Source organism: Chiloscyllium punctatum, chromosome 49, assembly GCF_047496795.1.
Source record: "Chiloscyllium punctatum isolate Juve2018m chromosome 49, sChiPun1.3, whole genome shotgun sequence".
In the NCBI taxonomy this organism is placed as follows: domain Eukaryota; kingdom Metazoa; phylum Chordata; class Chondrichthyes; order Orectolobiformes; family Hemiscylliidae; genus Chiloscyllium; species Chiloscyllium punctatum.
In genome coordinates this window covers 18,478,821-18,505,421 of record NC_092787.1, presented here as the reverse complement: position 1 = coordinate 18,505,421, position 26,601 = coordinate 18,478,821, and the positions used below count along the sequence as shown (strand labels likewise).

General features: G+C 37.3%; 1 protein-coding gene across 14 annotated transcripts in view; it reads left to right on the top strand.

Annotated features, from left to right (window-relative positions):
• The window catches only part of fnbp1b (formin binding protein 1b), a 228,252-nt gene that overhangs the window by 143,608 nt on the left and 58,043 nt on the right, over window positions 1-26,601 (top strand). For 5 of the 14 annotated variants that reach the window (XM_072565696.1, XM_072565695.1, XM_072565694.1 and 2 more), the window contains exons 9-11: window positions 9,573-9,767; window positions 13,618-13,800; window positions 20,012-20,095. In XM_072565696.1, the coding sequence (XP_072421797.1) occupies window positions 9,573-9,767; window positions 13,618-13,800; window positions 20,012-20,095 (462 nt within the window). The remainder of the gene's footprint in view (window positions 1-9,572; window positions 9,768-13,617; window positions 13,801-20,011; window positions 20,096-26,601) is intronic. The other 9 variants (XM_072565698.1, XM_072565700.1, XM_072565699.1 and 6 more) reach the window with 4 other exon arrangements.

Genomic DNA, 26,601 nt, shown 5'->3' with positions numbered 1-26,601 from the left:
TGCATATGATTTTCCAGGTGTGGCCCCTCCACTGTCCTGTATAATTGCAAAAAGGCATCTGTGTTCCTGTGGAGAAAGTGAGGACTGCAGATGCTGGAGATCAGAATCAAGAGTGTGGTGCTGGAAAAGCGCAGCAGGTCAGGCAGCATCCGAGGAGGAGAACTAACATTTCGGGCAAGAGCCCTCATCTCTCACCTGAATCGTTGATTCTCCTGCCCCTCAGATGCTGCCTGACCTGCTGTGCTTCTCCAGCACTACACTCGATCCTTGTTCCTGTACTTAAATCCTCTCGCTATGAAGGCCAACATGCAATTTCCTTTCTTTGATACTGGCTGCGCCTGCACGCTTACTTTCTGCCCTGATGAACAAGAACGCCCAGGTCTCGTTGAACCTTCCCCCTTTTGCAATTTACAGCCATTGAAATAATAATCTGCCTTCTACTTTTGCTGCCAAAGTCTTGCATTTATCCACTGTATAATGCATGTCATGCATTTCCCCACTGACTGTCCAAATCACACTTATAGCATGTCCTCATCCTCCTCACAACTGTCCTTTCCACCCTGCTTTGTGTCATCTTCAAATGAATAATTCATTAGAAGGCATTTCAGGATGGAGATGCTGCCAGGTTGTCCCACAACAGTGGCAATGCACAATCCTTGGCAGTGGGGCTGCCATTCTTCTAAAGCTGAAGATACTCTGATTTGGTCGACAGGCCCAGGAACCTGATTGTCATTCTAAAATAGATGAAACTGGACCCACAGTGATTCTCCTAATTTTCTACGTCTAAGAAGATCACCTGAAGGAAGTGTCCTGGTAGACAGTGTGCAGTCAAGACTAGGAAATGTGCATTGATCTTTTTTCAGATACACAGGATTGCATCTCAATGTGCAGGATGATGAATTGTCATGTAATTTATGGAAACAAGCACAGTGTTACTTATGGTACTAGATGACAAATTCAATACCCTTAAAAGTCCTACATTATTAATCCAGTATTTTGTAGATTGCACTGTATTCTTGCATTTCTCTCTGTATTGAAAAATTGATTGTCTTCAATATCTAAAGTGATGTCTGTCAGGCATGGGTTGCTGTAGCTGCTGAAGGGATTAATAAATTGCACAAGTCTCTAATTAACACCCCAAACCCTCCCTAATTAGATGCTATTGTCTATTTATGGGGAAATGTGTCCTGCAAGAAGGAGGAACGATGTTCGTGAAAGTGAACCTACAGCATTTCAATAGCAGAAGTATGCTAGCTGTGGTTTATCTGTGAGGCTTGCAGAAGACTGTGTGGGGAGGCAATTAGTAATTGAAATCACTGGGGATATGTGAATAGACTAACACATGGGCTAATAATTTGCTTGTAAGGAAATGATATGTGTTTGCGTTCATTGACCTTGACCATATGTGAGAAAATTGAGCGTTTTGCAGGACTTCATCTGGTTCCTAGAAGTGGACTGCTACCCACAGTTTTCAGTTTTTCTCTCTTCAGATGCTGCCAGACCAGCTGAGTTTCTCCAGCACTTTATTTTTATTTATGTTTTTGCCACAGTTTGCTGTTTTTATTAACTTCGCGATGACTATCTGAAGGTTATCTTGACCTCTCATCTTGTCCACCACCTGTACCAAAGCTTCCAGTTTGACATCAAAGAACCTTAGGGTATGGATTTGTCACACCAGCCAAAAAGCATCTTCTCCTTTCAGATCTGAATTTTAGGCAGCGCATCATGATCCCTGAGTCCAATGTTCAGCCAAATCTAATTCTTCACTCACTGGATTAAATTTGAATGAACAGTTCCAGTCAAATCAACTTACATTGGCAGAATTTAGCTTTTTTTTGTTTGCAGGACATATTTATCATGTTTTGCAACGTAAGCACATCTGCAGTTGTTACGTTAGTCCAAAATAAAAAGCACATTGACAAAAGTCACTGTTTAACAATTTGCCAGGATATGACAAAACACAAAGTTCGCGATCATTGCAAAGTATCTAATTTTTTGCAGCTTTGAAAATTGCGGAGCATGATAAGCACAAAAGAAATGGAGATGGCTATAAACAAAATGGGAATTGATCCTTTTAATATGTGCATTAGTTTTAGAGCTGATGTTCAAACATTCTTAAGATTTTACGTTGATGGAGCAGCACCTTGTCACTTTAAACTGTGGAGTTTAAATTGTGATCACTTGTCCCACTTATTTCAGAAGAAAGGTAATGAGCAGGACCCCAGGGATGTGAATGATTTTTTTGACACTCTGCTGTCTTATGCCTTCTTTATTTAGTTCCTGCAGCATTATAAGACTATAGAGACAGGATCAGTTGCTGAACTATACAGTAGAACAAACAGTCATGTACTTTTCTGAGGAAAAGTCATCCCATCCTGAAATATTAACTTTGTCTCCACAGATGCTGTCTGTCATGAGAATTTCAGCATCCACATTTATTGAATTTATTAGAATCTTGTGTTCTCAAGTCCAACTTCCCATCTTATTCAAATAATCTCTCATTCCTTTCTTGTTTTTCCTTTGCTGCTGCTCAACTGATTTGTTAACATCATGCTTGTCAATTTGGGCATGATTGTTGCTCCATTATGAAAGCTATTTTTGCTTGACTGAATTCTTGTATTTAGATTTGCAGTGCGATCTATGCGTTGTTGCAGGTGGCTTCCTTCTTCCAATTGACATGTGTGCATCTAAACAGCTCTGTAATGCCTTCTGGTTCATTCATCATTCATGGATGAAACAAAGCTGTACTGTCTCCAGATGTTGCTTTGTTATCTGTTCCAAGGGTTTTGTATACACATGGGAAGAGTGAGATATTGTGATTTGTTTATTTTTTATTTGTGCATTCACTCCTGAAAAGAAATACTTAAAGGGAAACTAAAGTAAAACACTTTTTTAATGCAAAATGCTCTAATTTATTCTGTTAACAAGTTTTTAAAAGCTAAACTCCATTTTAAGTATCAAATGTTTACCCACTGGCACATTTTCTTGTTGCTATGCTACTCTACCACACTGGACGAGGAATATTTTGCAGTAATTTTACTGGATGAAGCCTCCAAATCCAACTTTATTAGTTAGAAACTGAAAAAATAAATATTTTTCTGAATGTATCTTTGAGACATTGAAGGTGAGTGAACTTTGATTTAAAAATACTCCTTGTTGATTATACTTTTTCTTTTAAATTCACTAATTGTTAAATTAAACACTACATTTAATTTGGCTACTGAGTGATTAGTGACTACCTATGTTTAGAAAATATAAACAAATTTTCTAAAGTATATCTGTTCCCCTGCAGCATTTTCCACATTACAAAATGGGAAAATTACACAGTCAAACAATATTTATCAGCTCCTGTGGGTATTTGGAAAGCTGAAGTTTGTAATAATGAAACTAGATGTTCTATTTAGTTATATTATCTCCGGGTTTGCATCTGCCTGTTTGAAATGAAAGTAAAGGAGATTGAAAGTTTATGGTTGTTATTTTAGGAGTCCTCTTGCGAAAATTACATAGCCAGGAAGCAGTTAGAATCAACTTTTGCATAAATGGGGAAGAACCTTTGGAAAATCTGTAGATGACCATTATTTGCCTTTATCTTGGCCAGTGCACGTGTTTAAAGCTATATCCCAGATGTAATAAAGAGTATGGATTGTTTTAAGTAAAATGATATATTACTGCTAACAGTTGAAACACTTCCCCTTTGAAATCCAGTGCTGTCTGATGGACTTTTCATAGAGTCATAGAGATGTACAGCATGGAAACAGACCCTTCGGTCCAACCCATCCATGCTGACCAGGTATCCCAACCCAATCCAGTCCAACCTGCCAACATTTGGCCAATATTCCTCTAAACCCTTCCTACCCTTCCTATCCATCCAGATGCCTTTTAAATGTTGCAATTGTACCAGCCTCCACCACTTCCTCTGGCAGCTCATTCCGTACACGTACCACCCTCTGCATGAAAAAGTTGCCCCTTAGGTCTCTTTTATTTCTTTCCCCTCTCAACCTAAACCTATGCCCTCTCGTTCTGGACTCCTCGACCCCAGGGAAAAGACTTTGTCCACTTATCCTATCTATGCCCCTCATAATTTTGTAATTTTCTATAAGGTCACCCCTCAGCCTCCAATGCTCCAGGGAAAATAGCCCTAGCCTATTCAACCTCTCCCTATAGCTCAAATCCTCCAACCCTGGCAACATCCTTGTAGATCTTTTCTGAACCCTTTCATGTTTCACAACATCTTTCCGATAGGAAGGAGACCATAATTGCACATAATACTCCAACAGTGGCCTAACCAATGTCCTGTCCAGCTGCAACATGATGTCCCAACTCCTATACTTAAATATTCTGATCAATAAAGGAAAGCAAACCAAATGCCGCCTTCACTATTCTATCTATCTGCAACTCCACTTTCCTTACCTCTGGGTCAGAAACTCTACATTCAGACTAGCCCAGACTTGCATCATCTATTTGAATAGTTTGATTAAAAATATTGACAAGTACACTTCACCTATAGTGAGTCTGTAACCCCCAAAAAATGCGACTAATCTCACCTGAGACTACCTGCGAATAACAGGTGCATTGACCTTACAGCTGTTGTGGCACATTGGTAATGTCCTTAACTTTAAACTAGAACTTGGTGGTGCTGGTCTTGGACTGGGGTGGACAAAGTTAAAAATCACACAACACCAGGCCACAGTCCAACAGGTCCACCTGGAAGCACCAGCTCTAAGAGCACCACAACCACCTGATGAAGGAACAGCACTCTGAAAACTAGTGCCTCCATACAAACCTGCCGGATAATTCTCAATGTATAATAATGGCTTGGATAAAGCAATTTGTGAGCATGTCACAGAATCTATACAGAGAAGGGGATGCCAAAATGTTAAATTTCCATTGCCTTCCTTATTTCCTGCTGTCACATAGTTTCATGCATGCATTCCTCATTCATGCATGAGGACACTCCTCCATCTGCACCAAAGCACTCTGGAGTTTCTTTCAATTTGGTTAACAAGTTACCTTTCTATTTTTCAAATCAAAAGAGATAACCTCACACTTATCCACATTAAACTCTATCTGCTATATTTTGGCCCATTCATCTAACTATCCACATCCATTTATAACTTTCTTACTTCTTTACTACAATTTAGTTCCTCACCTATTTTAGTGTCATCTGCAAATTTGGCTACAGTGCATTCTGTCCCTGTGTCCCAGTCGTTAATATAGGTTGTACATATTTAGAGCCCAAAGACCCTGTGGCACCCCACTAGTTACATCTTGTCAACCAGAAAAAGATCCTTTTATTCCAACTCTTTGCTTTCTGTTGGTTAGCCAATCCCCTATCCAAATGAATAAATTGCCTCAAAACTCATATCATCTTACCTTGTGTATTAACCTTTTGTACAGCACCTTATAAATGCCTTCTGAAAATCCAATTATACTGCATCTACAAGATTCCCATTATCTACTTTGGTTCTATTTTCAAAGGACTCTAGCAAATCAGTCAAACATAAATTACCTTTCCTAAAACCATACTGTCAAATGGATTGCGTTTTGACTTTCCAAATTACCTCTTTGCAATTCGTTAATGGATTGTTAAACAAACTATTCTATCTACATTCTGCCTCCACCCTACATGAAGGGTGTTATATTAGCATATTTCCAATCCTCTGGAACCTTTCCCACATGCAGAACATTTAGAATACTATTAGCAATGAATACACTACCTTTTCCGCTTCTTTTAAGACCCTAAGATGTAAGCATTAGTGCCAGACAACTTGTGTGTCTTCAGTCCCAATAGTTTGCTTAGTAGCTTTTCCATGTGATTGTTCCATGTTCCATGTCCCTCCCTTTATATAATTTCTGTATTATCATTACTATTGGGATTGTACTAGTATTCTCCACCATGAAACAAGGGCAAAATATTGATTTAGTATCACTGCCATTTGTGCTCCCCACTATTAACTCCTCAGTCTCCAATGGACAAACATTTGCTTTGAACACTCTCTTCCCTATTATATCCTTACAGAAGCTTTTGCTATCCATTTTTATATTTTCATAAGTTTTCTTTTATGATATACCCTTTGTTCTTTTTATTCCTTTTTTATGATTTTGTTGATATTCCAAATGGTATGCCTTAATTTTTGCCTATATTATCTTTAACTTCGTAGTCTAGTCATGGATTTTTTTTGTTCTTCTTTTACAATCTCCCTTCTTCCCTGGAATATATTTTAGTTAGGAGGAACTGAATGTCTCCTTAAACATCTGTCACTGTTTATCAACTGTGTCCTACCCTTTAGTTTCCTTGCATAGTCCATTTGGCCTCATGTCCTTTTGTAATTACCTTTGTTTGACTCCAGAGCACAGGTGTGCGATTCCATTTTTTCACCCAGTGTAATAACTCACTAAACCTGATTAGAAAGGAACATGCTTATTTGAACACCAAAATAGAACCACTATTTGTGGCATACGTGGACTAGTCCCAGTCTGGGACAAACTGTTCTCCAGCTTTTTTTTTCCCTAATCAACATGTTCAGAGATATTTTTACACACCTCTGCAGCAGGTGGGACTTGAACCAGACTTCTTGGTCCGGGGTAAGGACATTACCACTGTGCCACAAGAGGGCCAGACACCTGCTTTGTAAAAGGCTGTGATGATAAGTTCCAACTAAGCAGGTATTGCCTCTTACCAAGGGAACTCATACTCAAAGAGCTCCATGAAATTAATTTGTGATTTCCAATGGGCATTGTAGGGCTTATCACATCCTCAAACTCTAGCATGCTACAATTACTCTTCCCTATATGATCCTTTCCTTTGAGATCATTAATTAATCTCACTCCATTACACAATAAAAAATCCAGTCTAGCCTGATCCCTGGTTGGTTGCCCAATAGTTTGCTCCAAAAGGCAACCTTTAATAAATTCAATGACCTAACCTTTGAGGCTACCCTTGCAAATTGAGTTAATCCAGTCTGTATTGTATCTTACAGGTTCGTAGTGTTTCCTGCTTTATACTGTACCGACTGAGGAATTACTGTTTGGGGACCTATAGAATAATCCTGCCAGGGACTTCTTTCCCTTGCTATTTCTTGTTTTTACTCGGATTGATTCTATGTCTTGATCAGCAGTGCCTATATCATTCTCGCTACAGCACTGATCGAATCCTTGACTAACAAAGCTACTCCATCTTCTTTTCCTTCTGAAACACTGAGTACCGTGTGTATTTATTTCCCAAATGTGATCTCCCTGCAATCACATCTCCATTATAGCAACTCTTACCCATTTGTCTTTATTTGGGCTGTTGACACATTAATTTTATTCCAAATGCTTCATGCATTCAGACAAAAAGCCTTTAAGTTCGTTCTACACTACCAAATTTTTCTATGCTTTTGATTCCTCAATGCAATATTTCATTCACATATTCAGTCCCTTTTAGCTTCCAATAACAATTTGCCTCAATGCTAACCTGCACTCATACCAACCTCTTCTAATTTTTCATGAAACTGAGCCTTTCGTTCTAATATTTAAAGGCCTATCTACAGCTCTATGTAAGAACACAGTGTAAACCCTAAATTAAAATAGCAATACAGAAAAGATTTATCCTGTGCAGTAATCTGTAAAAATCAAAGTGGGCAAGAACTATTTAAAATAAAAATTAACTTTATTTCTTAAAGTATAACAGAGAATAATTAACTAACCACTATTTACAATTTCTTCCTTTAACCTATCTTTTACCTTTTCTTTTATAATACTAGTCCAATAAAACTCCCAATTAAGATTTACAAAACCACACTTCTTATCTCAAAACTAGGTAGCTTTTGTGCTTCTATTTGGATCTTTGTGTCTTTTTTTCTTCTTCTTAGGAAAGGTACTTTTAAGAGAGCTGTTTTTCAAGCAGTCTGTTTATATGCCGGGCTTGGCAGTTCTCCCCTCAACTGTTGAATTTTCCCTGGTCTTATACCCCCAAAGCATCAGATTGTGTCATTGGCTTTTAAGATTGACAAGATACTCAATTCAAACTGGATTGGAGTTTGATATTTTTCAGGCTATCATTTAAACTGGCCGAATTCAAAATTGTGTTTTTGTCTCATAGCAACTCAGCGAGTGCTGTTTATTCTGAATCAAATGTTACTTTGTAAATTCTCCAGCACTCCGTGTACTTGCCAAGTCTTTCATTCTCTTAAAGGTACACCTCTTCGTAACACCTAGTAATGCAACTTGCTGGAACTCTAGTCCCACCGTGATTAAAATGGAGCATCTCTCTTTGAAATAGTTCCCTCCTTCCTCATCACTGGTGGCAATGTCCCATGAAATTGAACCCAGAGTGTTGGAGTATTGAATCTTTGTAGGCAAAGACCCGTCTAATTTTTCTCTCAGATACACAGAACTATTTGATACATTGTTGATGAATCTGTGTGGGTTTTCACTGTGAACTGAAAAAGATGTCACCCCCAAACCTGATGGAAAAACTTTAAGAACTAGCTGCAGAGTGACCACTCAGCCTGCCCTCTATTTAACAAGATTATGGCTGATCTACCTTGGGTTCAATTCCTTGTTCATGCCAGCTCATCAGAGCCCTCAATTCCCATTATTTCAAAACTCTGTCTTTGTGCTCTTTAAATACTATAACGATCAAGTTTCTACAACTCTCTCGGGTAGAGAAATCCAATCATTCACTGCCTTCTGGCAGAAGAAAATCCTTTGTAAGTCAGTTTTAATGGCGTTTTCCCTCGTTTTGTAGCTATGTCACCTATTTTTAACATTTCCTCCACCAGTGAAAACATTATTTCAATGTGTACTCTGTCAAGCTCCCTTAGAATTTTGTATATTTTCTAAAATTTTATGAATAATGGCCTAACCTGTTCAGCTGTTTTGATATGAGTCTCTTTGCCCTAGACATCAGCCTAATGAATCTCTTTTGAACTGTCTCCAATTCCAATATATCCGTTGTAAAAATGCAGGGGCCAAAACCTGGCCTCACCAACACCCTGTACAGCTGCAATAAGACTTCTGTAATTTTAAACTCCAATCTCCTAGTATTAAAGGCCAGAATTCTCTTTACCTTTTTGTTGCACCTGCTAATCTTTTGAGTTTCATGCATTAGAACATTCAATGCCTTCTGAATGCACTATTTTGGAGTCCTTCTCAATTTAAGTAATAGTTTGTCTTTTGATTCTTCCTACCAAAGTGCACACTTTCCTACATTAAACTCTGGAAATTTTTGCCCATTTTGCCCATTAAATTTAAAATTTAATATTGCAGGAGTTCCGAATTAATAAGCCTACCCAATTTATTTTGCAGTCTTGGAAATTGTGACTTATCTTTCCGCAGAGTAAATTCTGGTCTGACTAAATGGGTATTGTTGCAGTAATAAAACATTTATACTTTAGTAGTTTTAGCTCTCACACTTTTTGCAAAATATAACGACTGCTATTTTCTTTCTGTAAGAAATACAATATGATTGAAGAATTTTCATGGCAGGCTGGCAAATATGTCTTATTTTTGCTGTTGTTGAATAGAGTTTTACTGAAAACGTTGGAGAGAAGGTAAAATAATGCGTCTTTCTCTTTGTGTAATTTTAGGATACACAATTGGTGATAGAAGCGTTCAAATCTGGATTTGAACAGCCTGGTGATGTTGAATTTGAGGATTTCAGTCAGCCTATGAAGCGGACTGTTTCTGAAAGCAGTCTCTCCAATAGCAGATCTGACGGCAAACAAGAATCTAAAGGTGGCAAATCCAAGGGCAAACTCTGGCCTTTCATCAAGAAAAATAAGGTAAAAGCATTCAGCATCTGTGCCTATTAACCTTACAGACGATTTGCCTCATTTAATATTTATCATGGTTTTTGGTAACAAATGTAATATTCCATGACTTTGTAATGGGATTGGTGGCATCACATTGAATTCTTTTTGATTTTACTTGAATTTTAAAATTGTAGTTTTGTTTATTTGTGTTTGCATGGTTTCTTATATTTTGCTTTAAAAGTCATGTTTTTATTTTCTATGCTAGTGACTAACAAACTGATCATATTTTTCTACGTCATGTGCAGCAGTATTTTTTTTTCTTCTCACGCTGTCACGCATTGACACTACTTTTTTTAAACACTGGACAGTCACTTTGTACTTTCCTCTGATTTTTCTCATAGGATTTAGTAGTTCATAGTAGGTATGCCGACTTAACATCAAAATTTGTTCTAATAATTGATCAGAATATTAGTAATTATCAAAGAGGTTCTGATTCACAAAAGCTTCTGTCAGAAACCTATTCTTCTCAGATATTGGGGTCATGAATATTTTATATGAATTGTTAAAAAATATGATTTCAAAACAAAATTTATGAGCATGAGAAAAATCAGTATAATATGTAATCCTGGCACTTAGCAACTATTCTTAGATCTATTTGTTGTGCAGTATGAAAAAGCTAAGTGTGGAATATATTAAAATATAGACATAGACCATCTGATGGATGTAATAATCTATATTCTATAAATTAATGAGCACCTCACCACATTGGCTTTGGCTTTGAATTTTCTTGCTTTGTTTGTGGTGGCTATGGTTTAATTACAATCCAACACTACTGTGTTAATCCTGAGTCTCAGTGATCAAGAAATTTATGTCTCATAAGTTGAGATGATTCAGCACCTTAGCCTCATTTAGACTGTTATTTTTAACAGGACATATTGGTTAAAAGGAACAGGCTACCCTCCCGTAAATTGTGTATGGTCAGATGATATATAATTCGACAAGGTGGGCTAATATCCTTAACATGTGCCTCACTCAAATGAGTAATATCATTTGAACAGCCTCAAAGTACAATGCAGATAAAAAGGAAGCTTAAGCAAAAAGGTAGGTACACGCAATACTGGTAAAGCGGTGAAAAATATCATGACCCAGCTGGGAAAGTGAGCTGATTCTGAAGCCTCATTACTCCTGGGTCACCACAAAAGTTAATGATCTGACCAAAACACTCAAAGTCCCTGATTTGCCAGTGTTGGAACCAAGTTAACAGAAAATACTGACAAGGTGGTTCTTAATAAGAACTGCTACTCTTTAAAACCAGTAAAGATTATCAGCATCTGTTCAAAAAATATAATCCTGATCTAAAACCACTACACACAGATAACCAGAGGCAACAAAAAAACATTTTTTGGGTGGAAGGAGAAAAATGCTGGGAACTACACTTAACTAATATCAGTCCACAGGGTTTGGTGAGATGATCCTTTTGTTATACCAGGACTTTCTGTTCTTCAAACTCATTTTTTCAGGTACCTTCTTCGGAGGCACATGGTGACTGGTACACTAACTGCAAAGTCTCTTTATTACCAGTGCAACAGCTTACAGCAACTGGTGAAAGAAAATAACTGGCTTTCTTCAGACTTGAGGTATTTTTACTGCAATGGGGAGACACTCAACATACCTTTCCAAAGGTCTCACTGTATCACTCAAACCTATGCGCTGTTCAGCTACCCAGGAATGAATCAGCTACTTGTTGCTCGCCAAATCTCACTGTGTACAATCCCTAATGCCAGGCTGTCTATAGACAGCTTCTTTCAGTGCTTAACAAAGCAGCAGTGTAAACACTCGTACAGTGAATCTTAGTGACTTGTTTCTAAATAACAATTCCTTTCTCAAACTTCAGTTTTAAAACAGTCTGTCTTCCATTTCAGTCCATATAAAAATAAAATAATACGGTCTTTACAGGAGGGAGCAGTGATTGTAAAGGCCTCAAACAATGGGCATTTGGTGAAATATGAAAACAGGAGTTTGCTGCAGTGAGTACAGCAACTGCTTTTTATGAAGCTAAAATTTAAATTTACATTTCAACTGCAAACAACTGAAGCCAGCTAGTAGCTACCTTCCTATGAACTAGGTCATTGAACAGGCATCAATTAGTGTTTTCAGCAGATAGTATTTCATGCCAGAAAATATATGGATGGAGATAGTTGCAAGCGAGTACAACTGGAATTCAGAGTACACTGTAGTGATGTGGAAATAGTTTGACTTTAGGACAAATGACACTTGGAATTCTATGAAGAACAGTGTTAAGTAAATTATCTGAAAGATACATAGACTTGAGAAAAAGATCTGGAAAGAAAAGAATGCTAAGTGCAGTTACAGAAAGACAGCTAAGCATAGACATTGGAAATGAAGTTTAACAACCTTTCCCTGTTAATGTTTCAAGGAGAAATTGAGGTAAAATAGAACAAGGTAAACAGGCACTTGGATAACATTGAGATGTGAGCTGAGGAAGTCTTTAAAAAAGCCAAGGAATAAACAATCAATGCCAACCACTCCACCAAGGTGTAATATGAAATAAATGAATGAATAATATAAACTTAAACATAAAAAAACTAAATGAACTCAACATAGCTTTATATGAAGGGGTAATGATGTACTATTTCTGCAGGACCTGGAAGCTGCAAGCATTAAATCTTGGCCAAATTAGGCAAATAAGTCTGTCCGATTTGCCACGAAGTTTTATCACTTGAGCTCCAAGTCTTAGAACTCCAGAGAAAAATTATGCCAGTACTTGAAGAATGGAGAGTGGTATCTGGATGAAGTATTTGGGGGTAGTCACGGGAATGAACTGTAATGGAGCTGGCAACGGAGAAGAAAATGAGTGAATAGCCAAGAAGTTTTATGTTTGATTTTGTTACCATTTAGTGCTTAAAGAGTTTTTTTATTTTTATTTAGTTTCTTTAGCTTCTCATTTGTAACATTGAGCCAGAAGTCATTGAATTTTAATTTTCTACATTCTTGAGTCCTTTTGGAAACCACTCACTTTAGCCAGAGGAATCTGTTCCTCTGAGAGTTTAATTCATGGTACAAGCATGTAGCAACTATTCTTTCTACTCTGAATTTCTCCAGAAGTTGCATTAGTGCTTATTTAAGATCAAATTGGAATTCATAAACAGAATCCTGAATAATATTTCCAGAAGACATTTGCCTGGATATGATTCAGAAAGTCATTTGCTGTTAGGTCATCCACAATCAAATTATAAGAATCTTCAGACATATATATTTTCCCTCCAGGCTAGGTTATGTGGGTGGATTGCAATCATAACTGTAAGGGATTTTTTTCTGTTGCTCCCACTCAGACATTTATTCTATGCATTTTATTTTACAACTGACCAGAAAGTTGTTTTTTGTGTGTGAGAGAGAATAGAGATCTCTATATATACATATCATAGCTGGTCCTTCTATTCAAATAGTTAAATTTCAGAACAAACCGCAATCTCTGTGAGCACATGGATTACGAGTATGTTGACTTTACTCATGACATGTCAAAAGATAAGTTACACCATAGCCTTCTGTTTTGAAACATAATAAGTCTTGGCATATCTACTGAAGTATAATTTACAGAAGTTGAACTGTGCATGTTTTCAAAACTGTAACTTTTGCATGAGCTTTCTATCAAAACATTCTTCTCTTATTTCACTTCATTTTTGTATTGTTTATTTTGAATATTTTCATTAACTTTTTTCATCTTATTGTATCAGTGTGTTTTTATTTGCAATATCATGGCTTAAATATTTTTGTTCATGGGCTTTTGTGGTTCTTATTTCTGTTTGCTTTTTTTCTCCTTTTGTTTTACCCTTTTTACTTATCCATTTCTTACTCGTAGCTTATGTCCCTTTTAACATCTCCTCATCAGCCTCCTCCTCCTCCCCCTTCCTGTTCCTCACCTTCTGCTGTTCCAAATGGCCCTCAGTCTCCCAAGCAGCAAAAAGAGCCCCTCTCTCACCGCCTGAATGAATTTATGACCTCCAAACCTAAAATCCACTGTTTCAGAAGCCTAAAGCGGGGGGTAAGTTTGCTTTCGATCTCTTCGTAATTCTCTAAACTTTTGCACGTCTCTATATGTGTGTGTGCGTGTATGTTGTATCCTGGCTGAAATTTAGAACAATTTGCAGCAAGGAAATTATGTCCATTTCTCTTTTGTGTATTACATTACTTTAAAATGTATGGAAATGCAGCTTAGGTTTTGCAATGCTTTCTGAAGAATTCCTAAAAGACTTCTGCTAATTTGCTTAAAAAAAAATCACATTAAGATATTTTCAATAAGTGGAGGGTACACATTTAAAATAATTACCAAAAAAGCCAGAGGTAAGATGAAACTTATTTTTACGCAGTGAATTATTATGCTATGGAAGGCTTTGCCTGAAAGGATGAATAGTAACTTTCAGAAAAGGAATTGGATAACTACTTTCATGGGAGAAAATTGCAGGATCCAGGAGATAAGAATAGAACTAAATGGTAACTATTTCAAAAAGGCAGCAGAGGCACAAGGGACCAGATAGCAGACCTGTGATGTAATGTTTATGATTATGGTGTTGGATTTAGTTGATATGGTCTTTGAGATAATCTTTGAAACAGTCTGCTTAGAATATTAACTATTACCAGAAACTCCCCCTCCTATGTGCTGAAAGCTAGGTGAAGCATTGAAAGGCTTTAAAGTCATGAGCTAGGAGGGCAAAAGAGATAGGATTCCCACTCTTGGTTTTTTAAAACTATTTTCTGCTGGAATATTGCTGTATTTAATAAGGATACTGCTTGCTTTAATTTCAATGCGGCTTGTCAACTAGATTGCTAACTTCCATTGTCTAAGTGAAAAATGATAAATTAACCAAATAAGAGAGCTTATATCTCTCATGGAATATTCCAGCATTAGACTGTACCTTTGAGAGAAGAATACTTTGGAGTTAGTAATTATTATGATGCACATTAGAAATATTTTAGTGGAAGGTATTTGATTCAATCCTATGGTAAATTGTTAGAAATGAGATCTTAAAAATAATTAATACAAAACCAATATGTAAATTACCTATGATCTCAATGCTGCATTTTTCCATTACTATCTATAGAAAATTTTAAATCTGCTGTGGTCTACTCTATTTAAAGGATTGCCATTAACAACAAACATCAAACTTATAGTACACATTCTGTTTCGTCTATAGTATTGTCAAATTAAGTTGTATTCTCACTATCCTATCAGTTTTTTTGAGTATGGCTAAGACCTAATAGTGGTCCTTTAATAGCTACACCTGCAATTCACATTTCTTACAAATTATATGTCTTTCTGCTGGTTAATTTTTGTAAATCCTACCAGATGTCACCAATTATATAATTTTGCACTAAACAGGTATCTTCCCAAACAGTGAAATTCTAAAAAGAATGAATGAATAAGAAATGTATTGAAAGCTTAAGTTGCATTTCATGTTGCTTCCACAAGGAAGTTTAGGACAAAACAAATGCAAATGTTAACTTACTGGTTTTGGTTTCAGCAAATTTAATTGCCTTTGTATTATTTGGAAAAGCTTTCATTACATGGATAATGAACTATTTTAAAAATATAAGTTAACAAGAGGTTCTAATAATAGCAAAGTCACCAGTTTGACACAGTGTGAACTTAATTGCGTTACTTGGCCTCTTTTGACAGGTTTAGCATCTTGCAATTTATATTTGCAGAACCTTTGCTTACCCACAATGCTGAACATTGGATGATCAAAGTGATTTTATAAATAATATTTTATTTATATTCAGTACTTGAAAAACAAAGTTTGGATTTTTGTGAATTCCTTATTATGCAGCTTTCAAGTTACATTTTGACAATATCAGAAATTAATTGTTTCAAAAATGTCTGCTTAGTTTTATTTATCACCTAGTGTGAAAATTGCTGTTTCACTACCATTCTGAAAGTTCAATTCGTTGTACTTTATACTGTCACTAAGACAAACAAAGAATCAGATTTGCAAACTTCATATTTTTCTATTACATCACGAACTTAAGTCTGGCAAAGTGATGTCTTCTAATTTATCTACATCACAGTCAGCAGACCGATTCAGTATTCAATTTCAATATTCTCACAAACTCTCTCAATGTCCATTTGTTACATAACACAGGAGCACAGCACAAATAAAGAGTGTGTAGCCAATAAAATGGAGGAGTTCATTGTAAGTAACTTGTGAAAAGAATTCATCCTCTTGTGACCCATTTGTACTGAGCAAATTTAGAACACATTCAAAGGTGGTTGGCTTGGATTTGAAATAAACACAAATGTACAGCATGTATGCTGAAATATAGCCAGTAACCCAATTATGATTGAATTTCATTTTATGTGGAGAGGATTGAATTCATTTTTAAAAATCAACCATGTTCCTGTTCATAGAGATGCATTTAAAGCTCTGAAATCTCTTTCTAGCTAGTCATATTATTTGGTGGATCTGTTTAGCTAACAAGTCCTTTTTGAGTAGGAAAATACGTAAATAATTTACACCTCATAGCAGAAATCATTGGAAAAATAAAACAAAATTGGTGGGATCTCATATCTTTCACCACCTCAGAAAATATAGAGCTCCAAGAAGTAGCAGGTGTTGCTGAATGGTGCACTTCTTTCATTCATAATGTCAGTATATCTTCCAAGACACCTTTTAATTGTCATTTGTGTTTTTACAAGAGCAATGGTATAAAAATTGTGCATGACTTTAACTGTACAAAACATCCTGGGTGTCTACCTTTTTAGAAATAAAGGGAATTTGAGAATTAATTGAGAATAGCTACTTTTAATTGACAATTAATGGACACAGTTGACCAAAATGGTCACTTCTTTGACATTTGTGTCCTAAGCTACCTTTCTATCACTAATGTTTTGAATGTACAAACTTTTATATGTCTGGTGTATCTGAATGGAAACAAATGTCTGGAATTTTCTTTGTATGAAAACTGAATAATATGTTCTTATTTATTTTTATTTTGCATTTTCTTTGATTTTACACATTCTATATAGCATTCCAAAATGGGATTTTTAGTTCAAAACAGACATTTTCAGTACATTTGCTTTTCATAATGTCCACTATATCTAGCCTGTAAAGAACATAAAAGTGAAAACTAAGAATTCAAGATACATTTCCTCAATCAAGGGTCTGCACAGTATTTTGAAAAATACTGCAAAATTTCTTTATCAGAAAATCCACCAGTGTATTTCCAAATTGCAAATAATGATGGTGTACAGTTGCCATTACTTTCAGATAGTACATGATAGCAAAATTAAGGGTTAACCAAGATAAAGTAGTCCACTATGTAGCACAATGCAGCAAAAAAGCTTAGTATAATTACAAAGTCTTCAGAGTCATGCAGAAATCAATAGGTCATTATACCTGAATTTCATGCTGAATACGCTGATGTGGATCGTGCAAATGATTGTAAGTGTAATATCATATTGGAAATTTGAATTGAACGAATTGATAGTTGTAGTTGATTAATCCCTATAAAAATAGTACAGTTGAAATTGACAAGTCATAAGTCTTTCTACAGATTCAAGTCTTCTGGCAAGAACCAAGTCAAAGAACAAACCGTATTAGTGAAATAAGAAATACTGAGGATAAATGTGCTCTTGTAAATTATCTTAAGACATTAGCAAAGTGGAGAATGCCAATCTAACTGCACTACTAGTTGACATATCAGCTAAAGGTGTTCTTGAACCTAAATCAATTTGCCTTCCTAAATATGTTGCAATATCATCCAAAGATTTTAACCTTCTACTTGTATGTATGTATGTATCTTCCAAACTCTTAAATTCTTATACAAACAGTGAAATATGTATTTCTGAAGCAGGGAGTATAGGAATAATTGTCTCCTCTGTACTTTCTTGTATTCCAGAATGATCAGTTCATCAAATTTGCAATTGGACCAAGTAACATGGATTATATAGAAACTCTGCATGCCACTAGACATTATAGTAGAGTCTTAGTAACATCAGACCTGTGAAACATTTGGATTAGATTAGATTAGATTACTTAGTGTGGAAACAGGCCCATCGGCCCAACAAGTCCACACCGACCTGCTGAAGCATAACCCACCCAGACCCATTCTCCTAACACTATGGGCAATTTAGCATGGCCAATTCACCTAACCTGCATATTTTTGGATTGTGGGAGGAAACCAGAGCACCCAGAGGAAACCCACGCAGAAAACCCACGCAGACATGGGAAGAATGTGCAAACTCCACACAGTCACCTGAGGTGGGAGTTGAACCCGAGTCTCTGCGCTGTGAGGCAGCAGTGCGAACCGCTGTGCCACCGTGCCGCCCACAGTGGTCAAATGGATCTGAACTTTATTCTGCATTTCTTGTACAGGAAACTATTTTGCCTATGTAATAAGCTTTGTGTATTGATAGTAATTCACAGAACTACAGAATTGTTACAGTGCAGAAGGAGCCCTTTAGCATTTCACTTATTGGCATTCTGCTGCTCTGTACCAGTAATCCTGCACATTATTCCTTTTCAAATAGCAGTCTAATTCCCTCTTGAATGGCTTGATTGAACTTGCCTCCCCCACACTCTCAGGACATGCATTCCAGACTTAAACCACTCACAGATTGAAAATGATTTTTCTTGTATTGTTTTTGCTTTTACCAGTTATTTCAAACCAGAGATTTCTTATTCTCAATCCTTTTATAAGTGGGAACAATTTCTCCCTATCCACTCAGTCCAGACGACTTACAATTTTGAATACCTCTATTCTGTTATCTTCTAAGAAAAATAGTCATTTCACCAATCTATTGTCATAACTGGATTTCCTCATCCCTAAGATCATTCTTGTAGATACTTTCTGTACTCTCTCCAATGTTTGTGCTTCCTTCCCATTCATACGCTCAGCACTAGACACAATAAATCAGCTGAGGCTGAAATATTGTCTTGTGCAAGCTCAACATAGCCTCTTTGCTTTATAGACTGTGCCCCTAATAATAAAGCCAAAGATACTGTATACTTTATCAGTTGTTCTGTCACCTTTACTATTTTCAGGACATGTACTACTTAGGGCCTCCTGCTCCTGCACTCCCTTTCAAGTTGTTGTATTTATTGTATATTGTGTCTCTCTTTCATCCTATCTAAATGTATCACTTCACATTTCTCCGCATTAAACATTTTTGGGCGGCACGGTGGCACAGTGGTTAGCACTGCTGCCTCACAACACCAGAGACCTGAGTTCAATTCCCGCCTCAGGCAACACTCTGTGTGGAGTTTGCACGTTCTCCCCGTGTCTGCGTGGGTTTCCTCCGGGTGCTCCGGTTTCCTCCCACAATCCAAAAATGTGCAGGTTAGGTGAATTGGCCATGCTAAATTGCCCGTAGTGTTAGGTGAAGGGGTAAATGTAGGGGAATGGGTCTGGGTGGGTACGCTTCGGCGGGTCGGTGTGGACCTGTTGGGCCGAAAGGCCTGTTTCCACACTATAAGTAATCTAATCTAATCTAATCTAAATTTCATCTGCCACCTATCTGCCCCTTCTTTTGATGTCCTTTTGACATTCTACACAAACCTCCTCACAGTGCATAATGCTTCCAAATTTCATATCCATAAATATTGAAATTATACCTGTGACACTAATGTCTCAGCCATGAACAAGCAACGATCCCAACATTGACCCCTGGAGAACTCCACACAAACCTTTTATTAGCCCAAAAATTATTGTTAACCACAACTGTTTCCTGGAGCTCAGTTAATTGATGTAAAAAGTTCTGAGTAGTTTTGGCTGTTAAAACACCACATCAAGAAGGTTTTTTTCAAAAAAATGCTTATTCAACTAGGGAAATTGCTGCACAAATATTTGATTTGAAATGTTTACAGATTCAAATTCTGCTGTACATCTTATACAAGCCATCAATGGATAACCTTCTATTACACTGGACTAAATGTAAAATAGTAAATTACTATCTGTCCTGTAGTTTAATTGGAAGATTAAGATGTTTTTCATTTCCATGTTTTCCTTTCACATTCAAAAGGAAAGGAGAATGAAAAATGAAACTTGTCTTTTGATTCTGATTTCTCCAAAATTAGAGAAATTTAGACTATAGAACATTCCTATAACATGAGCAGAAGCTGTAAAGACTCCATCCTTGATTGAGGAACTTCTGTATTTAAGGACTGCCCTGTATTTTTTTGAATGTAGCAGGTAAAAGCTAGTTTTGAATTGCTGGCTCTTAACATAGATGTGTTCTTTCCCACAAATGTGCACCTCAGACTCGTTCTTTCTATTTTCACAAAGAGCTGATGAAGAGGACATTAGGGAAACCTACTTATGCCTATGAGGCGAGAGAGTTTGTTGTAAGTCTATGTATGGTGACTTGCCATACACACACCCACAGTTACTAGCCCCACTTACACAAGGAATTAATCATATATTGATCTCTTTTCACATTATTAGAAACACATTTAATTACAAATTTTCAAAATACATTCTGCATATTCAATGTTACAATGAAATGTAAAATGGCATAATTTAAAATCTGTTCAGTTTCTAAAGCTTCTATAGCTTGCACTGGTTATAATACAGAAAGCATTCATAATTATACCACTAAATCAAATCAGAAACCTGACATGGAGAAAGGTGTTTAGCTCTATTGAGCACTACTATATCATAATTGGTCTAATTTTTATTTGTTGAAAACAATTTTGGTGCAAGCTTAATTTTGTTTATTGTTAGAAAAGTTAATGGTCTAAAATATTATATTCTGGATATGCTTTTGAATTAAGGTAAAATGTTTACATTTTTCTAAGTAGGTATTTCTCAGCAATTGAAACTGCTTGTGTAATGGAGTATTAATTTAAGTCATTGAGGTATTACTAAAATTTGAAAATCTAATTAGCTAACAATCTCATCTGTTGGTCAGTTTAAGGTATCATGCTAAAATTGCTTCATTTTGATATCATATATTGGAAGGTTATTAGTAGCCCTGTGCCCATAAGAGTTTGTGTCTCTGATCTTTCCCAAACTTAGTTCTTGTTTTGTAGAGGCCAAGTGCTTTCCCACAAAAAACAAAACTTCAGAGGAATTGCTGTCTTGTCAGAAACTAATCTCAAAAATATATTTTTTGAAATTCACTCATGGGAAGTGGGCATTTCTGCCTTGGCCATCATTTATTGCCTATCCCTAATTGTCCAGAGGGCAGTTTAAGAGTCAACCGTATTGCTGTTGACCTGGATTCACATGTAGGCCAGACCAGTGAGGATGATATATTTCCTTCCCTTAGACATTCGTGAACAATATAATTTTTCCAACAATCGACATGATTTAATGGTCGTCATTCGACCCTTAATTCCAGATTCTTCAAATTCTGAATTCACATTCCACCATCTGCCATGGTGGGATTTGAACCCAGGTGTCCAGAACATTAGCTGAGTTTCTGAATTAACAGTCTAGCAATCTAACAGTCTAGATAATTGCCTCCCCAAATATACAAACATTAGGAATGACTACCTCCTCTGATCAGGTTAACATGTGGAAACACAACAAAGAAAAATGAACAAACTAACTCAAAAATATGTTTCTTTATATGAGATTTGATTGTTGCTGAAACAGTGTCAACATTAGAACTGTCCATCTTAAATCAGACTGTAGTAAACTCTTTTGAACATATTGTTGATGCATATCAGCTAGAGCAAAAGCAACAACTTGTATTTAAATAGCACTTTTTGAATGTAATAAAACATCCAATCTCTATGACACCAACAAACAAAGTTTTACAATTCCATGAATTATCATGACAGATGACCAAAAGCTTAGTTGGAATAGATTTTATGGAACAATTTAAAGGAGAAAGGAGAGGTGGAAAGGTTAAGGGAGGAAAATCCAGAGTTTATGGTCTCAAAAATTTAAGGCTTTGCCATTAGTTTTATAAAGTAATTAAAATCAGGAATGCTGAAAAGGCCAGAATTAAATGATTGTAAATTTCTTCTGGGTTACGAGGCCAAATAGGATTATAAATATAGGCAGCTATGGAGGGCTTTGAAAACAAGGATGTGAATTTTAATTTTGAGGCATTGCTTCATTGGCAGCTAGAGAGGTTAAATGAGGTCTTGAAAAGGTTAGGACCCAGTAGCAGAAATTTTGGATGATGGCAAGTTTAAAAAGGATACATGAAAATTGGAAGTCTGATTGGAGTGTATTGAAATATTCGAGTTGAGAAGATGCAAAGGCATGAATGAGGATTTCAGCAGATGAGCTAAAGCAGGGACAAACCAAAGCAGTGTTCATAAGGTAGAAATTGAAATTATAAGTGGCACAGATAATTCACTGCCTGGGAAGGTAGTTGAAGTGGATAACCTTCCAACCTTTTGAAAAGTACTTGAATGTAAACCTGAAATGTCATATCATTCAAGGCTGCGGCATGAGTTTTTGGCAGTACAGACTCAATAGGCCGAAGGACCTCTCCTGTACTGGATGATTCTTCATAGTCTGATTGAAAGCTTGTCTTAGAAATGAAAATAACATAAAGATTGCAAACAGTCTAGTTCAGACAGTTTCTAGGTGGAAAGCCGGTGTTAGTAGCGATGGAACAGTGTTTGATGTGAGGACTGCAGATGTTAGCTTGATTTTCTCATTGAATTGAATAAAATTTCTGTTCAGTCAGTACTGGATGGTTTGTTAATTTAGAGATAGGGAGGGGTCAAGAGATGGGATGATGAGGTAGACCTCAGTGTTATCAGCATACATATAGAGCTACCATGTGTTTTTGGATGAAATCACTGAGGACTGAATCCAGGTAATAAATTGGAAGAGACCCAGAATAGGGGTGTGTGTGTGGGTGTGGTGAGTGAGAGAATGTTAGAAGTAGGAATAGAAATCATTGTAGGTAATCCTGTTGTTACATTTCACTAAGTAAGATTTGTACTAGACAGATGCAGTTCCACCTAGCTGGATAATAGTACAGTGGCGTTGAGCAAGGACATGTCAAAGTCTGCAGCCAGGTCAAGGGATACTTTCCTTTTATCACATTCACAATAGAATGATCTGTGATTCTTCAAGGCTATAGTTTTGCATGGATGATTGGCACAGGCTGAGTGAGGGACAGGTTTTTTTTGTGGTTTGTAATTTATTAGGTCTTTCTGTGATTTATCGGTTGAAGAAAGTTTGTAAAACAAAATACGTTCACATTTAAGTAAGGGCAGCTGAGATCAGCCAAGTAGAATGTGTCCTGTCGTATATGGGAAGTCATGGACTTGACTGACATCCTAGATGACCATGTGTACAGGAAATGCTCCCAACCGCAGAAACTTGAGCTCAGTGTTTCAGAGCTCGAGCAGTGGCTGGAGACACAGTGGCACATTTGGGTGTTATATGGATAAGTCATGTTGCTACTGCAAGCTGTTTAGGAGTTGACATCGTCCTTCCCACTCAACATTCCTCTTTCCCCATTGTCCTCTGGAAAATTGTAAAGTTTGGGTTCCCTTTAAGACGAAGGCTGTACAGGATATTGGTGAGAATACTGCAAATATAGTAGCCATTCTATAGAAAGGATGTTGTTAAACTTGAAAAGATGCAAAAAAGATTTACAAAGATGCTCCTGGGACTGGAGGGTTTGAGTTATAGAGGCTGAATATGTTGGGGCTTTTCTTCTGGAGTGTCCAAGGCTGACAGGTGACCTATAGATGTTTATAAAATCGAGGAGTATAGATAGGATGAGTAGCCAAGGTCGTTTCGTATGGTTTGGGGAGTCCAAAACTAGGTAAAAGGAGAAAAATTTATAAAGGACCTGAGGGATAACTTCTTCATGCAGAGGGTGGTGCATGTATGGAATGAGCTGCCAGAGGAAGTGGTAGAGGCAAGTACAATTACAACATCTAAAAGGCATCTGGATGGCTATTTGAATAGGAAGGGTTTAGAGGGATATGGGCCAAACACTGGCAAATAGGACTAGGTCAGATTGGGATGTCTAGTTGACACAGACGAGTTGGACGAAAGGGTTCATTTCTATGCTGTATGACTCTGTGATAGCATGTTTAGAGAGATGGTCACACTGCAGCTCAAGGGACCGAAGGAATTAAGGAAATGGGTGACCACTAGATAGTTGAAGTGAATCAGACAGGTAGTGCAGCAGTTCCACGGAGTCCCACTGACAAATTGACTTTTCCATTTTGGAAACTGTGGTCACTGGTTCTTTGAGGAAATGCAGACAGAGCCAAGCTGTGATACCACATGTGGGTTGACTGTGCAGGAAGAGATGAAGGAAAAAACAGGAGCAACACTGATTGGGGATTAATTAGGAGACTAGATAAGTGTTTCTATAGACACAGACCTGATTGCCTCACTGGTGTCAAGGTTAGGAATGTCGCTGGCTGCAGGGCATCCTGAAGAGGAAGGGTAATAAGACACCGATTATGGTGCATGTTGGTAGATATGGGTAGAATGAGGGATGAGGTCTTCAAGAACTTGGGGAGGTAGGCAGTAGACAAAAGAGCAGGATTTTAAATGTTGTAATCTTTGGATTACTTCTGGTGCTACCTACTATTGAGTATAGAAATAGGAAAATACGGCAGATGGATGCATGGCTCAACAGTTGGTGCAGAAGGGAGGGTCTCAGATTCCTGGATCACGGAGACTATTTCTGAGGAAGGTGAGACATCTACAAGTGGACTATCTTCATCTTAACCAGAATGGGATCAACACTACCGGTGGCTTTGTTACTGCTGTTGGAAGGAGCTTAAATTAATTTGGCTGGGGGAGTGCACACACCATACTTTAGAAAAGGAATCAGGCAGAGGGAGTTCAATCGTATTGAGTTTTTAGGGAATAAGTGAAGCTAGATGGCCCCAACTTTAATGCTAGGAATATTTTAGGTAACACAGATGAGTCAAGGTTTAGGGTTGTCATGTAGAATTGACATGTTGTAATCACAGATGTGGTTGAGGAAGGGTCAGGACTAACAACTCATCATTCTGGGTGTACGATCATCATGCAGGACAGAGCAGGGTATGAAAGAGGAGGTATGTCATATTAATTTAAGTAATAATTGCAATAATAAAGGACACTATCTTAGAAAGGCCTTCAAATGAAATGTTATTGGTAGAGCTGAATAATAAGAAAACAGCAGCCACGCTGCTGGGGGTGTATTTTAGACCAAGAGGAGCAGCTATTCAGCAAGATATGTAAAAACAATTAGAGCAATTGTGTTACGAGATTTTAACTTCCCCAACATGAAATGGGATGGTAATAGTTTAAAGGTTTTACAGGGGGCAGATTTCTTGCAGTGCACTCAGGAGAGCTTCTGATATCAACATGTATAATGTTCAACAAGGGATGGTGTAATGTTGAAACTAATTCTGGGGAATGAAGCTAGACAAGTGTTTGAGGCGGCAATAGGAGAGCATTTTAGTAACTGTGACCACAACACTCTGTTTTAAGTTTATTTATTGTGGTAAAGGAAAAGGGTCTGCAAAAACTAGTTTGGGATTTTATTAAATAAGGCAAGCCTGACCAAAGTATACTGGAAATAGCTACTTCTCAGTAAATCTGCAGAGCAGTAGAGAGGGGATCATTTAAAATAGAATTTGGTGAGAGGAGACATTGGGGACATTGTGTTCCCTTTAGGGTGACACTTAGAAGCAACCAGTTCAGAGAACCTGGAATGTCTAGGAATATTCAGTATTGGATAAGAAGGAAAAGTGACATTTAATCGATACAAAAGGAGTAAATCAATCGTGGCCTCTGTCGAATATGGCCAGTGCAAGGAAAACTTAAAGCATTAGAGCAAAGAGGGGGCAGAAAAACACACTGACAGGTAAGATTAGAGAAAATTTCATAGTATTCTATAACTACATCAAGAGGAAGAGGATAATGAGGAAAAGATTAGGGACCAAGTTTTGTGGCGGGGGAGAGGGAGGAGCTCTGAGCATGTAGCCGGAGGACATTGTTAGGATGTTAGATGATTACTTCACATCAGAGGAGGAGGTTGTAGGCACCAAATTCAGAAATAGAGACTGAGTTCTTGAACAGCTTGACATAGGGTGTGAGCAGGTATTGGAGATTTTGAGACCTAAGATTGACTGTTGCAGCTGCATCTCATGCTGACAATGACCCATCCAATAGGTACTCTCTTCTTATGTTGTGTAAAATGGTGTCCCTTTTTCTGTTTCCTTGTCCTTACGAAAAGCTTAAATTTTGTCTCCTTTCAGCAATGTTTTAGTACTAACTTAACCACTATTTGATATTAATTCTGTCACTGCATCAGTTGTTGATTATGAAGGAAAATTGGAGCAGTTGCTACCTTTTTGCCCTCTTGTCAAGGCACATAACGGCACCTAATAATGCATGTTTCCTTTAGTAAGGACTGCTAATGCACATAGAGTCATAGAGATGTACAGCATGGAAACAGACCCTTCGATCCAACCCGCCCATGCCGACCAGATATCCCAACCCAATCTAGTCCCACCTCCCACACCCAGCCCATATCACTTCAAACCCTTCCTATTCATATACCCATCCAAATGCCTCTTTAATGTACCAGTCTCCACCACTACCTCTGGCAGCTTATTGAATAAACCATTACCCCCTACATTTTCCAAAACAGCATACCTGTTTCAAATGGGTATATCCACAAAAGAGTCCTGCCCTAGCTGCCTACCTCTCTTATCTTTCCTGGAGTTAACCCATCTATGTGACTGCATCTGAGACTTCCCCCCCGCGCTCCCCCCTTCCTATAACTGCCATTCCATCACATACTGTTGCTGTTGCAAATTCTTCATTGCTTCTAATTGTCTCTCCAACCAATCCATTCGATCTGATAAGATTCGCATCCAACAGCATTTATGACAGATATAATCCACAGTAATCC